A 16,218-nucleotide genomic window follows, 5' to 3' on the forward strand; every position below is an offset into this window, starting at 1 on the left:
AGAAAAGGTGGGCAAGAGGATGAAGAAGGTGGAGCCGATGAGGATCGAGGGACGGATCGAGAGGGAGATGAGAAAAAAAGGGAGAAGGAAGGTTGGAAGTGTGAAGGAGAAAAAGAGGAAAAGTGGGGAGAGGTTTCGAGAAATAGTTAGAAAAAAAATGAGAAAAGATAAAATTAATAATAAAATAATTGTTTTTTTATATTAATTTTCTTTAAAATAAAATTTTAAAATCACCCAACAATTCATTTTATGGGTGGAGATGCATTCTGGCAGTTAGTATCATTAAGGCAATAATTGCTCATTGCCCATTGCCTGGGCATTTATCGCCCTAGGGGGCGGAGTTGCTCTTAGGGGAATGCATATATCCTAGTTGCTAATAGCATATTTTCGCCATATAAATTGCATAATCAAAATTGTTCAAGTTCTTGATTTTATTTGAAGATCATCCTTACAAAAAACTATACGAGTCTGAGATCGATTAGTCATCTAAATGTATAAAAGAAATCGACAGTGTGAGTACCAAGTAACATATTCATGATGAACCGTCTATTTCTTGGATACATTTGAATTACTAAGAGATCTCTGATTCTAATGTTGTTTTCTTATGATCTTCAAATGAATATTAAGAAATTAAACATTTTTGATTATGTCATTTATATGCCAAAAATACATTATTCACAAAGAGTGGAATAGGTATCCCCTTTGGGGACATATTTTATACAAAGAAGATTAGTATAGCTCCTGCGCAAGGATGACATGCATAAATCAAGAAAAAGTCCAAATGCTTTTATGAAAAAATAAAAATAAAACAAAAATGAAATATGCTCATTCCCAACTGAAAATTCAAGTATTGTCTTACCCTTATCTTAATATTTTATGTACGTGCATGGTCGAACCTTTTTAATTATCCGTCAAATTATTGTCAATCAATTAATATGCTTATCAACTACATCTATCATTTTGGAGCTGCCAAAAAAGTGAGTGCCTCAAAGCACCAATTCGTTATTCACCCAGTATTAATATTATGATTTACTGGTATTTATTGTTACTTGTATTTATAAGTCTAAGGCTCTAGACACATATTTATATATTTACATTGATTTTGATGCTTAATTAGTGACTCCCGTTGTGCGGTCCAACACAATCTCACGCCCATTAGAGTATAATATCCACTTGATCACTCTTAAAGTAGAATATTGTTTAAAAAAAAATTTAAAAAAAAAAAAAAACATGTAGGCCCTTTTTTTTTTAGCAAGCAAGAAATTATAAATAAGATCCTCGAATGACCTTTACACCTATACCTGGTAAATTTTTACACGACCTATTAACATGACATGAAAATAACAGGTTTTGGGTCAATACGATAACTAATTGGGTCATTATCGGGTCACATGCTAAGAACCTGTTAATAACGGGTTCTTAACAGGTTTACACAAGGATGACACATAAGTAACCCGTTTCTACACATTAAGAAAAAAGTTATATTGATGATTTTAATTTTTTAAACTACTAAAAACACTTACTATAAAATACAATAGTCATAATGTATATGACACACCTCGACCGAAATCAAGGTGTGATGGCCAGCACGTCTTGATTTCGGTCGGGGTATTGTAACATCCCACATCGTCTAGGGGAGTGGATCCTGTAAGCCTTATATGTATATTTCCATCCCTACCTAGCACGAGGCCTTTTGGTAGCTCACTGGCTTTGGGTTCCATTGGAACTTCGAAGTTAAGCGAGTTTGTGCGAGAGTAATCCCAGGATGGGTGACTCACTAGGAAGTTCTCGTGTGAGTTCCCAGAAACAAAACCGTGAGGGCGTGGTTGGGGGCCCAAAGCGGACAATATCGTGCTACGGTGGAGTCGAGCCCGGGATGTGGTGGGGGCCTGGGCTAGGATGTGACAGTATATGTATATATTGTACACTAAATATGTATTATTGTATTATTATTCTATATAAATTTTAAAAAAAAAAGTTTTATTTATTTATTTATTTTTAAAGTATATTATAGGCAAAGAGTGAGATTAAAAAAATTATAAAACACATTAAAAATAAAATATCAAGTAAATTAATAATATCAAACACATTAAAAAACTATAAGTGTGAAAAATGTGAAAAAAATATGCAAATGATCATGAGTGCATCCTCTATCCTTTTAGGATGGGTACATCGTCGTTTGAATTTTTAAAACCATACAAACCCTCATGAATAGTATTTTCAAGGGAGTTCAAAGTAAATAAAATTTATAATCATTAATGTGCAAGTCTGAAAAATGTGAAAACATATATAAATGCTCGTGATTGCATTATCTACACTTCGACGATGGATACATGGTCATTTAGATTTTTAAAACCCTTCAAATCTCATGAATAGTATTTTATTGAGTGCAAAATTAATATATCAAACCAAAGTTCCAATATCATTTCCCTTGGTGATTGATGAAAATTGAATGGTTTTATTGTCCAAAACAGGCAAGGTTCCTTAACCTTGAACACAACTCCCTTCATTTTGCATGTCCTTGAACATTTGGTATATAGTGGTAATTTACTAATGTTTTTCCATTTGGCTTTTATTTTGGGGTATGTAATACTTGAAAGACAAAAGTTTTTTTTTTTAATTTTATTTTTATGTTTTGAAGTAATATTTATGTGATAATATGGTACGCATATACTAATTTAGTATTATGATTTCCTTTTTGGTTCAGGTCAAATTATGTTTTTTCCATTTTCTTTATTTATTGATTTCAAATATATTTTCTTTAACGGATAACAGGCCGAGTCATATTACTTGATAATATTAATGAGTGGATTTCGAGTCAGATCATATTACCCGTTTACTTTAACGGGTTTTACACTACACGGCCTATTAAGATATCAGGTATATCACGAAAACGACATGAACACAACTAATACGACACGAATGCCAAGTCTATTTACACCAAACATATCAGCATTTAACCTAGAAATGAACTCCACAGGAAAATTAGCAAACCAGACACATGTATGATCATATTTATCAAATCAAGACTGAAGCAATCTAGGTTGATATGATATAACCATCTACATGAGTACTTGATTGGTCAAGGATATGTGAATAATGAAATATGCCCATACGTGTTTATGAAGAAGTCATATTCCAGAATTGAGAAAATTGAAGTTTATGTCGATGACATGAATCCCACTAGGACTAAGGAGCTTGTGACAACTGTCGCGTATATGAAGTCAGAATTTGAGACTAAGATCTTAGGAAAACTTGTCACTACCTCAGTCTAAAGCTCGACCATTGTTCGGATGGCATTATGGTCCACCAATGAAACTACACCCTAAAGGTGTTGCGATGTCAAAAGGCTAGATGCTAAATGGACCCTTTTTGTCTTAAAGACGACGAGGAAGAGGTTTTGGAGCCTAAAGTTCCATACCTAAGTTCAATTAGCACTTCATTGTACTTAGCTTAGTTCATTAGACCAAACATCTCATTCATTGTTAAATTTTTAGTAAGATTAGCAATGCACTAACATACAGACATTGGAATGGTGTGAAAGATCTTTCGTCACCTCAAGAGTATTATGGATTTAGGCTTATTCTATCCATTCTCATACTCAAGTAAAGCCGCTGCCCCTTTCAGTTCTGAAGTTGATTCTTACCTTGCTAGTTATGCTAACACATGTTGTTTATTTGACTCGCACAAGGCACGTTCTCAAATGGGTTATGTCTTTACCGTTGGAGACACCACACTATCTAATGTCAAACAAATAGACCTTAGTTGCGGCTTCTCCAAAACATGCTAAAATTCTCTCGTTTCATGAAGCTACACATTAATGCTTTTGTCATAAAGTTGTTGTTGAGTATATTTGAAGCATTTATGGATTTTCTTTCATCATTGACGTCCCCGCAGTGACCTATGAAGACAACACCGCTTGTATCGACCAGATCAAGAGATAATACATTAAAAGAGACAATACTAAACATATTAGGTAGAAGTTTTTCTTTTTACATCAGCAGTAAGAGCATAAAAAGATTGAAGTCAAGCAGATTCGTTCCAAAGACAATCTTATTGATCTTTTCATGAAGTCATTGCAAAAGTTCATTTTTCAAAAGCTTGTTCAAGGAATTTGTATGCTTAAACGCTTGAGTTACAACGTTTGCAGTTCTCATTGGAAAGTTTTGTAAAACACAGGGGGAATAACTTGAATATACATAATATACTTTTTTTCCTTACGATTAGGACCATTTTTTTCTCATTGAATTTTTATTGCCTGACGAGACACTAACTCTAGGTTGTTCATGCCCTTGTGTGTCCTACTTGCGTCCTGCAGACGTTAAGTGTTGACTTATTGCATTAACTCACTTTTCTCTTTAGACTATGAGTTTTATCCCATCTTGGGTTTTATCATAGCCAGGTTTGTGAGAGTTACTTCTTATATGTATTCCATATTTAAGACTTGCGTTTACTCATTAGTGTCAACTTGATGAGACAACTTCTTGAACTACTTTTGTAGCATCGTTGAAGACCTGATGGGCACCATGTACTTGAGTGATTACACACTCAAGGGAGAGTGTTGCAACTCTAAATTAATTAGGAGTGCAATTGTGTAGATCTTAGTAGGATATTTTCTAACTCTTTTCTATTAGACTTTGTATTCCTTGTAGGATTAGAAAGCCACATTATGTTTACTGTAAATAAAACACAAAACGGTGAGAAACTGCACCGCAAAAATATCCCAAACTCTAATTTTCTCTCTTCTTCCCAGTGTCGTACCTTCTCCTTCTTCCTTCACTAAAATAAGCCCACACCAGCATCTTTAATATATATATATATATATATATATATCCATTTGATATTATTTATCTTTATTATTAGTATTGTAACAATAAAAAACTGTTTGGGTTTTCAATTCATTCAAATGATGCTTATTAGTTCAATTTTAATTGATGTTTTGCTGTAAGTTATTCATGAAGTAGGAATATGCACACCAACGACGGTGATGAGTTGATGATAATAATTTGGTTTTCATGAAGGGAATTGTTATTGACACTCCAAAAATCTCATTTTACACTCCTAACTTTCTATATTTGGAAAGAAAATACACTTGTGAGGAGTGTAGAATGAGATTTTTGAAGTGTCAATAACATTTCCCTTTATGAATTGTTAATTTTTATTTCTGTTACTTCAGGAGAAAGGGATTTGGGAGAGAGAAGAGAAGAAGTGGGGGGGGGGGGGGGGGGGGGGGGGGGGGGTGGGAAGGAATTCATGCGGCGGCATGATGGACAAGATTACAATTAGAAACTAAAAATTGAACGCTATTTGAACTAAATATAAGCTTGAATCTTTGTTTGTGTACTTTAGCTAGCCACAAGGGAAGGGGTAAATACCCTAAATTCATGCGGCAGCATGATAGGCAAGAGACTGCAATTTGAAACTAAAAGGTTTTAATTGTTATTTGTTTCATACATTTAATTTCCTCATTTCCGTCTCTTCCCACTCACCACCCTCCTTCGGTCCTTTCACCCTTCACTAGTCCTACAATCTAATAGTATATTCTTCTTTATCTTGTAAGTCACTACTAGGAATAACATCTTGGGCGACGAAGGGGAAATTGTCACGCAAACGGAAAAATCGTCGCTGGAAACATTGGGCGGCAAAGACTCCGTCACGCAAAGCTTGTGACGTCAGGCATTGCGCGACGGAGAAACTGTCTTCATCGTGCGAAATGAAGATTCCACGACACAACTCATGGTCGTTGCACGTGTTGAGCAACGAAATTGGGTTTTAACCCCCCAAACTCTTGCATGACGGTGGTTTAGGGTTTAGTCCTCAAAGTTTTGTGCGGCGGACGTTGCCGTTCGACCCACGAACTTTTGCATGACGGATATAGAGGTCGTTGCAGTCAAATTTTAAAATTTGTTTTTTAAGTAATCTATTATTTATTTGTAAATTAGTTTTATAAATATTTTATTTTTTATTTATTTTTTCATTTATGTAAAAGTGAATTTAATGGAAATAAATATAGAAAAATGTAAAGAAGAATATTGAATTGAAAAATTATTATAAATGTACATACAATGGAAAAAAGTATTTTTAAATTCTAAAACAAAACTAAAAAAAGAAGTCCTCGATGTCACAATCGTCAGCTGGTGTTGTTGTTATTGTATTAGGGGGCTGGGAGGTCGTAGCTGCTGGGACGGGGGGTTGGGAGGATGTAGCTGTTGTGGCGAGGGGCTGGGAGGTCGTTTCTGGAGGTAGTTCAACGTCGGGGAATTAAATGCTAGAGGTCGTTACTGGGTCCTTACCTAGTAAAGTTGCATGTGGTGTGGTGTCGGATTGATGTGGTCTTGAACCGGAGAATGACAGAGAGATAGAGAAACCGAGGGAGTGCGAGAGAGCGAGAGAGGGAGACACTGAGATTAAGTTTGAGATAGAGAGATAGAGTTTGGTTTACAAACGAGAGAGAGAGAGAGAGAAAGATGAGCTTGGGTTTGAGACAAATATTTGCGTTAAATGAATTAAAGGAGCCGACTTACAAACCCGCCCAATTTTGGGAAAAAAAAATCAAATTTTTTACATGTTTGCGTGACGAAGATGTTTTAACACTCATCGCGTAACCAGTTTAAAAAAAATTGAATTTTTTCATATTTGCGTGACAACTATTTATAAAACGTTGTCGCGCATAATTGTAGATTTAACTTATTTTTTGGTTTAAATAAAAAAAATAAAAAATTTTGTTTAATTTACTTTTTTTTACAAATTTTAAAGGAAACTTTTGTTTGTATACAACATTTTTAAATACCATTCAATACATTTAATTAATATACATCACAATTTTTCAATAATCCTCGTATGAACTAGAATAAAGATCATCACTATCGTTAGATTCAGACTCCCATTCCTCCTCATCTGTAGACACACCAACATCGTCGTTCCCGTGCTCGGGTGCATTGTATCACGTTAAATCCCCGAGGTCAATCATAATGGAATCAATCAGTATTTCGACTTCAGGACCTCTAGCTACCTGATACGGTTCTTGTACAATAGTCATATCTCGTAGTGTATCTGCACCAAGCGTCGTTGAAGTCTCCAATTGTTGGTTAGCAATGTCACCATAATCATCATCGGTAGCAGGATCTCGGTCCGCAATATCATACACCTTTATGTGCTCAATCTTCTAAACTACTTTCTATCCCCTCCCGACCTTAAGGTCATCTATATAGAAAATTTGTTCAGCCATCGTTGCCAAAATGTATGGGTCGTCATTATACCAACATCTGTTAGTATTGATCGATAGCAAATCATCGTCTCGCTTAACACCTCCAACCCGATGTGGGTTTGTATCAAACCAGCGACACTTAAAGAGGATAACTTGACACCGATCTTTGTAAAGCAATTGCACAACACTTGTGAGTTTTCCATAGAAATCAATGTCTGCAAACTTGATGCCATTTACATGACAACCGGAGTACAATTCTACACTTAGGGGCCCAATTGCCAAGTTGTACAATTCTTCACTGTAAGTGGGCGAATTAATTTCCTTCAATTTCTTCACCTAAATAAAAAAGAAAAAGATGTCCTGTTAGTTTAACATTTAAAATTATGCAAAAACCCAAACATGAACAACATATAGTTTCACAAAACCATTGAGGAAACAATTCACGATGCTTTTTGGCATATAAATGTGAAGGATGTTTCCACTTCATCAACTCTTCATGCTCATCTAGGTACGTAATTGTCTCGTTACAATTGTCCAGTATAGTTCCGACTAGTGTATCAAACACATTTTTCTCAACATGCATTACATCAATGTTATGTCTTAATTTTAATTTGGACCAGTACGAGAGCTTGAACAACCTCATCTTGTGTGTCCAGTTTAGATATATGTCTGGTCTTGTCCTAGGTACGTACTTGCCCAACGGATCAAAATCCAACTGATTCACCTGAGCCAAAATTTCATCACCGGACCAACTCTGGGTTTTGGCCAAAGCTTTATGCCATTGAAGAACGCTGTCTCGTTCTAACGCCACTCGCGGTTCGGCGGCAACCACCTACGATGCCTTAGGTAACAAACTTTTTCCGCGTGCCAACTAGACATCATGTCCTATTTGCAAACTAGGCATACGTAGTAGCCCTTAGTGCTTCACCCAAACATCATAACGTACGCGGGAAAATTGTTTATAGTCAATCCACAACTGCTCTCAAAGTGAACATCTTCCCGGTAGATTTATTGTATGTGGGAACACCGTTTTCCCATAATTCTTTTAGTTCATCGATCAACAGTTGTAAATCCACAACAATACACATGCCCGGATCTTCGGTTATTAACATCATCATCATACATTCTTTTTTCATGCATTTCCAAGGCGGAAAATTATACGAAATTGCGAAGATTGGCCAAGTGCTGTGGTATCCCCGAACGGATTAAACACGCCCGTCCTAAGTCCCAATCTAAAGTTCAGGGGCTCACATGCAAATTCTGGGTACAACTGATCATACAATTTCCAGGCTTCTCCATCTGTAAGATGTCTCATAACATCGTCATCCTCTCGTCTATCCTTATGCCACCTCATGTCGCTTGCAATGTGCATCGACATATATAATCGCTGCAACCTGGGCTTTAATGGGAGATAACGCAACACTTTTTGTGAAACCTTCGTTCTTCTATTTTGAGATGTCATTTTAAACCACGACTCATTACATACAGAGCATTTATCCAACGCTTTATTCTCTTTGTAGAACAAAATGCAATTATTATTACACGCATAATTTTTTCATATCCTAATCCAAGACCACTTAGCAGCTTCTTTGCACTTTTATTATCTTTAGGAAGGCAATTGTCCTTTGGAAGCATCATGTTGAAAACCCCCAAAAAGTAATCAAAACACTGGTTTGACATATGAAACTTTGTTTTTCCATGCATCAACTCAACAATGGCCATGAGCATCGAAAATCCTTCGCAACCGGGGTATAATTCTTGCTTGGCACTTTTTAATAGTTTTTCGTATTTTTCGAATGCTTCACTGTCCATGGTAGGAGGGACGCCATCTTCTACTTCCACATTCATATTCGAACTAGCGGTTGGAAAAGCATCATTGATAATGTCCATAATTTGATCATTTGGATCTATAACAGAGTCAACTGTATCCACTGCTTGGGTAGTGGCGGAGGATGAAGCATATTGTATTTGTTCTCCATGATGATTCCACATAGTATAGGCTTCCATCATCCCATTTCTCACTAAATGTTATCCAACAGTTTCAAAATATTCAATCATTAAGTTGTTACACTTTCTACAAGGACATCGAATTTGAGTTGAACCGTGGTTGTTTGCAATTGCAAAATTGATGAACTTTTTTATTCCATCCAAATATTCATCAGCACATCTGTTAGGATTATGTATCCACTGTTTGTCCATTTCACCTGCAAACAAAAAAAAAATTTACAAGCGTTACAACAACTTCAATTATGACATGCCACCTTATGCCTCTGGTATGGGTCCTAACTCATTCAAGAATGCACAGTTACGTGTTGTAATTTATGATTCCAACACAGTAGAGTTCGAGCGTGGGAAAAATTCTACAGCATCTCCCTGCAGTTCTTCAAGTGCACCACGTAGATACAGAAAACTACGAAGCACCTGAAGAACGCAAAGAGATGCTACCACATATCCCACACTCAAACTCTAATGTGTGAACCGCAAACTACAACATGTAAATGTGCAATCTCAAACTGTCCATTAATTTGGGACAATTCAAGAATTAAATGGACCGCAATCATGCTTTCACATCCATTCGCGAAATCCAACTAATTCTTAAACGAGAAACTAAGCTCATAAGAACATTGCAAACCATTTTTTGTACATCCATACAAAAATGGTTGCATACAAATACATAAACTCACTACACCTATAAACTACATGCAACACAATTTAAATGAATGGAAATTAATTAGATAACTTAGTTAAGAAAAATGATACCTCAAACTATTGGAAATTGCACCATAGAAAGGTAGTTGCTGCAAATGTTTTGTAGCTTCTACATTTTTCCATTAACTCTTCACATTTTTTCAAACCACATACATATTTAATAAATAATTCCATTTGTGCATATTTAATTAATATACTTACTTATTAAAATGCATTAATTTCATTCATAATAAACATCACGTACATATTTAATAAAAAAATTTCATACTAAAAGAACTTAAAATCCATATATAATTATTAAATAAGCAATATTATTAAAATAAGAAATCCTATTCTAGTTATCAACCGGCACTTCTTGTTCTTGTTGTAGTGATGCGACGCGTTGATTATCAAACTTCCACTCCCAAATCTCGACTTGAACACATTGTTGACAACCTTCATCAGATTTGGGTCACTTTTGTCAATGTCCCAATTGGCCTGTCATGCAAAAATTAATAAATTAAAATCTCACTATTATATTATATTTAACAAAACATACTTATTATTTAACTAATGAAATTAGCACAGACAACTAACTCATCAATCATGTGTATCTTCAGCTCATCGGGGATGGCTCTCCAAGACTCTCAATCCACATCACATTTGGTACACACCATTGCTCCTACGTCAGACGAAAAGCTGGAGCACTTACTGAATTCACAACCCCTATTATTTCGTCCGCAGTGATTCGATAACGGCTCTTTCCATATGTGTGTCGGACCCGTACCGTAGCATTTTTCTTCTTGTCTATCAACAAAAATTAATTTCATAATACTAAAGCTAAATAAAAACTTTATACAAAATGCAAAAATTTCAACGCAAACCTTTTCCAGAACCTTCTCCATCAGTTGCCTTTTTGATGAATGTGCATCTTTGTTGGCCATCGTACCAACACTCAAAGAACCAACTGATTATAATCATCACAATTGCAAAGCGTTTTCAAAATGAATTGTGAAGAATAAGGACAACATAAGCGCATATTTATAGGAAGGTTGGGAACTTTGCGTGACGAAATAGTTATCGAGCAAACACATGCAATAAATACCTTATTTATTTCTCTGATTCAGATGCACCAAATACATTGATCTATAATTGATGACCCTTGCGCGACGAAACGTTGTCACGCAAGACTTTGCACAATGACATATTTGTCGCACAAAGGTTGTAGCGACAAACTTATTGTAATTATAAGGTTTACATAAACATAGATATCTATGTTTACGTAAACTTTATAATTACCAATAAATTTTCAGTTATAATATATATTCTAAAAATAATTACTACCTTAAATAAATTGATATTATATTCCATTCAATTAATACATTGAATAATTAATACCTTAAATAAATTGATATTATATTCCATTCACGTAAACACTAAATCATTAATACCTTAAATAAATTATATTTTATTCCATTCAATTAATACCTTAAATAAATTAGTATTATATTCCATTCAATTAATACCTTAAATAAATTGATATTATACTCCATTCAATTATTAAAATAACCAAACATAAATTAAAACATAATTAAGTCGAAATACATAATTTATAAAATGTACCTTAGATTTAAATATTGTCATACAAAAGATCAATTTAAAACTACTATTTCGATGGTCCTGGTCCATTTTGCAAGACATTGTAATGCCACCTATTGTAACCTCCCTCCAACGCATCCTCCATCAACTTCAGCAACAGTTCTTTCGGCTCATCATCAAGAGTATACTTAAACTATTACACAAATATGCAAATAATTAATTCTAACATATAACAAAAAATTTCACAAAATTAATTATTGATCCATCAACAGTATACTTACTAATAATTCCTCCATCACCACCTTCTTCGCATTCTCTGGCACATCTTTCCAAGAATGCCACTTTGCAGTAAGACAATTGTTCCCCATGGTTACAGCAATCAAATGCGCGAACTGAAAATGATGCATCAAATCATTCGGGTTGGTGTCGATCACGTTATCATCCTTGTTTTTATTCTCCATCTCAGGATGAACAGAATTGTGAAGAAAAACGAGAGGAGAAAGGTATATTTATAGGAAGGATAGGGTCTTTGCGCGACGAAGGCTTTGTCGCGCAAAGACTTCACTAAATAGTTTCAGATTATGTTGATTCAAATGCACTGAATGCTCTGAAAAGTGAAAACTGACTGTAACTTGCGCAACAAAGCCTTTGTCATGCAAGTGTTCCTCGGCTTCCAAAGCGATGAATGTCTTGCCCAAGAAAATGAACAAGCTTTGCACAACGAAGCCTTTGTCGCGCAAAGATGCAACATGCTTTGCGCAACGAACACTTTTTCATGCAAAGATATAGCGGGAAAATCTTCATTGCGTGTTAGGTTTCTCACCAAAAAAAAAAACCTGTGTTTTTCTTGTTAGCTTTGCGCGACGAACATGTTTTCTATCATCGTGCAAAATGTTTTGTTCGACTAAGTTCTCCGTCGCGCAAAGTTCACTATCCTTGCGTGATGAAAGTTTGTTCCTCGTTGCGCAAGGTACCATTGTGCGACGGAATTTTCTTTTTCGTGCAAAATTCTGTCGCGCAAGTAGTTTTTTGTACTAATGAGTCAAAGTTTGTAGTTTAGCCGGCCAGATTCCTTTCCCCAATATCATTTTATAATGAAAATGTTTATATTGACAATCTTATCATGATCTAGACTAGTTGCCGGTAATAAAATCTTACCCCTAGTATACGTGTCGTTGTTTCCATACCGTCTTCTAATTGTACCATTTTTAGTTGGATTGAAAATGAATGAGTTTTTTTTACCTTTGATAATGCATCTCTACCATCTAAGTTGGTCACAATTTTTCCTTCTTCTTTAACATACTTTGAAAATAGTGTTTTAGTTGTAGGCCTATTTGATTGAATGATCTAGGGTTTAGAGAGAGAGAGAGGGGAGCCAGCCACAATATAAGAGAAGAGAGATTGATTTAATTGTGAAGTGTATTTGATTCACCCCATTGTACCTTTATTTATAGTAATAGGATAGGTAAAAACATTTCCCTTTAGGATTACAACATTTAATAGGTAATCTAGTCCTAATAGGAGTATAAGATATTTTCCCATATCTCCTAGGATTTACACAATCACATTCCTATTCTAAATATGACTGCAATAGTTTTAACAATTTTTCTTATTTTCTTTAGCATACTTGTGAGTGAGAAGTTTTAGATTCGATTCTTGCCAAAAGCGAATTTGAACCACATTATTACTCATGTGAATTCATCCGCTTCAAGTGAGGCTTGACTCACTCCCTACCCCTTTATTGTGGATAATATGGATTGTTAAAAAAAATTAAAAAAATAAATAAATAATAAATAAAAAATAAAAAACACTGACCCTCTAGAGCAAATGATGGCTACATTATAAATGGGTAGTGTTCCTTCGTTATATTAAATCGTTTAACCAAAAGTTATTTAAAGTTTCTATTTAAGTTTCCTCGCTATTTTGTCACTTTGTACTATTATCTAGTGATATTCTTTCACTTATAAGTGAGAGGTCTCAAGTTCGACTCTTACCAAAGGTAAAGTTGAACCACATTATCACCGCAAGCCCATTGTAAGGTTCAGCTCACTTCTCCACCCACTGTAAATACTATCGTTTGTCTAAAAAAAATAAAAATAAATCGTTTGTTTAAAAGAAAAACAAAACAAAAAGGGAAAAAAAAAAAAAAAGAAGAATGTTTCCTCACTGCTTTAGAAACAATCTTGAAACGTTACCCTAATAATCAACTGGATAATCTCAATTTATGGCAGGCACGTAAATGAAAAACACAATGCAATTCATTAAGTTCTGAATTAATATATAAAAATGTTGATTCCAGTATACAACATAATTATGCACCCTCCTCTATCTTCTCATCCTCCTCTAAAATTACACTCAACCTAGTCGTATAGCTACCACTTCCACCACCACGGTTATAGCGGCGCCCTCCTCTCCTTCTTCTCCTCACAACTTCACGACGTCTGACTCCATCGCTTATGCCGCTGTCACCACCTTCCCTGGCCGCCATCCGACTGGTCTTCACATTCTTCTTAATAGTAAACACAACTGGACTGGCACTTTTACACCCGCCCCCATATCTCCGTCTCATATTTGTAAGCGCCAAACTTGCCCTAACGGCCAAAGCAGCCATCTGCTCCGGTCGAAGTGGTTTTTTCAGCCAACTCAACGGTAACACAAAGTAAAGCTGACCCAACTGAAGCAATTGATCCCCATCAACAGCACTAAAAAAGCCTCCAAACTCCATGTCATCTGAGTCGCATATGAAATGCATGGGACTGACGTTCATCATCTGCAATGCATGTGAGACCTTAATCGGTTTCGAGAATTCTTGAAGCTGCCCGTTTTGAAGAATCAGCTTGGTTGTAGCTACAGAGATTGATTCGCATGAGTTGCAAATCCCCATTAGGCAATGATTCGTTTGGCTACGGCGATTTTTGGAGGTTAATTAAAGGAAGATAAAAAACGCGTTTGTTTTGTGTATTAATCAAATAATTAATTGTTTATAATCAACGATAAAGTTATGGGACATATATTGTAATATTTTTTTGTCAACTATTCGTTCAAATTTGGATCCGTCCCCATTTTCAACGCTGTATTTTGGATACGATGGAAATATGTTTTATTTTTTGGGCATTTAGCTTAATTTAATTGTGAGCACACATTAAACATGATTCAATTGGTTCAAAGAGGTGACTTAATTATTTGTAGCACACAGCGGACTAGAAGTGTCCATTAGTTGTTATTTATTTGGTGCTACATACACCAAATGGTGTAGAACCATTTAATATTTTTATTAAATTATTAATCAAATTGAACTTGAATTAAAGTTCAAATATGATTGGTGCCACAATATTTAGTGCACAAATTTCATATAAAAGATGATAATCTAGTTTTGACAAGTATGTTACGGTGATGGTTAAAGTGTAAAATTTCCTTAAGTGTGGCTGAATATTCTTTCTTCGTTTGTGTTTGTTTGTTTTTGGTTCATCTGCAGCCAAGTCACTTCGATGAACTTGTTTAACCTCACACTTGGAACAATGCTCAAATTTGGGTTAATTTCACTCCCATTTTAGGATATATTGTGTTTTCACGAAAACTCTTCACTTTGAGAAATTATGTTAACACCTCCAAAATTTCACTCACTTTCGAATAACTCATTTTGCAAAAATCCATCTAAAGTTCTTGATATCAGCATGAAAAAACTTCATAAGGACAAATTTACTATTACATAAAGGTGCAATTTTTTTTTATGTCACATACAACTAAGTGGTCCGAAAAATCTACAATTAGATCGTACATGTTAGAATCAAATGGATCTTGCATAAACCTGATAGCACTGAGTGTGACATAAAACTGTAGTGAGACTCCTTACAATGAACTATTTTATATTAGCATAATGTTGAATGAAGCCCACTTTAAATTTTAATATTAAGGGTTGGTTTGGTATTGTTATGCTTTGAAAAAAAACTGATTCTACTGTGCTATGAAAATAAACAGCTGTGAAATAAAGTAGCAAAGTGTTTGGTAAATTTTTTTGTAAAAGTGCTTTTGAAAAAAAAAAAAAAAAAAAAAAAGCAGTATTATAGTGTTTGATAAACTTTTATGTAAAACAGATGTGAAAAAAAAAGCTGGTTTTTCAAAACTGGGTTTTGCAGCTTTGTGTTTTTGGCTTTTTTTCATCCAAAACTGTGAAAAAAAAAACTGAAGCTAAATGTTTACCAAACATAAAAAAGCTCCCAGCTTTTTTTGATAGCCACTTTTTTCAAAATCACCTCAATACCAAACTAGGGCCAAATGACTTATGTACCCTATTATGTAATGACAATTTTGAACTTATTACGTTTCAAAAAAATTAAATACATCTCAAATCACTTTTAAGGTATTATTTATCTTTTCAACTATCAAAACCCCTCACAACCTTCATTGTTGAATAAAAACCTAACCAATGAAACTACAAATACATTGGTTGAGAAATTATTTTTGACGAATGGAACACGAAATCAATGTTTTAAAAACTTCACATTTTTGTATTGTTTTAGTGATTTCAGCAACATGGATAATTATTTGCCTATTTTTGCTACGTTAGTTAAGCATCTCCCTTCTTATTCATCTTTTAGGGATTACTTTATTTTTTTTGTTAGGTTCCTCCCGGTCGCCATTTTTTTTAGCAACAGCGTCTATTGCTCTAAAATTGCTAGAAGCCTCATTCGCTTGCAGTTCTCATACCATAGTAAATTTGGCTG

The 16,218-nt window shown here is 34.8% G+C and overlaps 1 protein-coding gene and 1 pseudogene across 1 annotated transcript; one reads left to right on the forward strand and one right to left on the reverse strand.

Annotated features, from left to right (window-relative positions):
- The first annotated feature begins 695 nt into the window (after positions 1-695).
- On the forward strand, positions 696-787 carry LOC137730368 (U6 spliceosomal RNA; annotated as a pseudogene).
- Positions 788-13,805: 13,018 nt separating this feature from the next.
- Positions 13,806-14,378, reverse strand: LOC137728143 (uncharacterized). Its single transcript, XM_068467019.1, has one exon. It carries the CDS (start codon positions 14,376-14,378, stop codon positions 13,806-13,808), a length of 573 nt encoding a protein of 190 aa, XP_068323120.1.
- Positions 14,379-16,218: the final 1,840 nt, after the last annotated feature.

Source organism: Pyrus communis, chromosome 3 (assembly GCF_963583255.1).
Source record: "Pyrus communis chromosome 3, drPyrComm1.1, whole genome shotgun sequence".
In the NCBI taxonomy this organism is placed as follows: Eukaryota; Viridiplantae; Streptophyta; class Magnoliopsida; order Rosales; family Rosaceae; genus Pyrus; species Pyrus communis.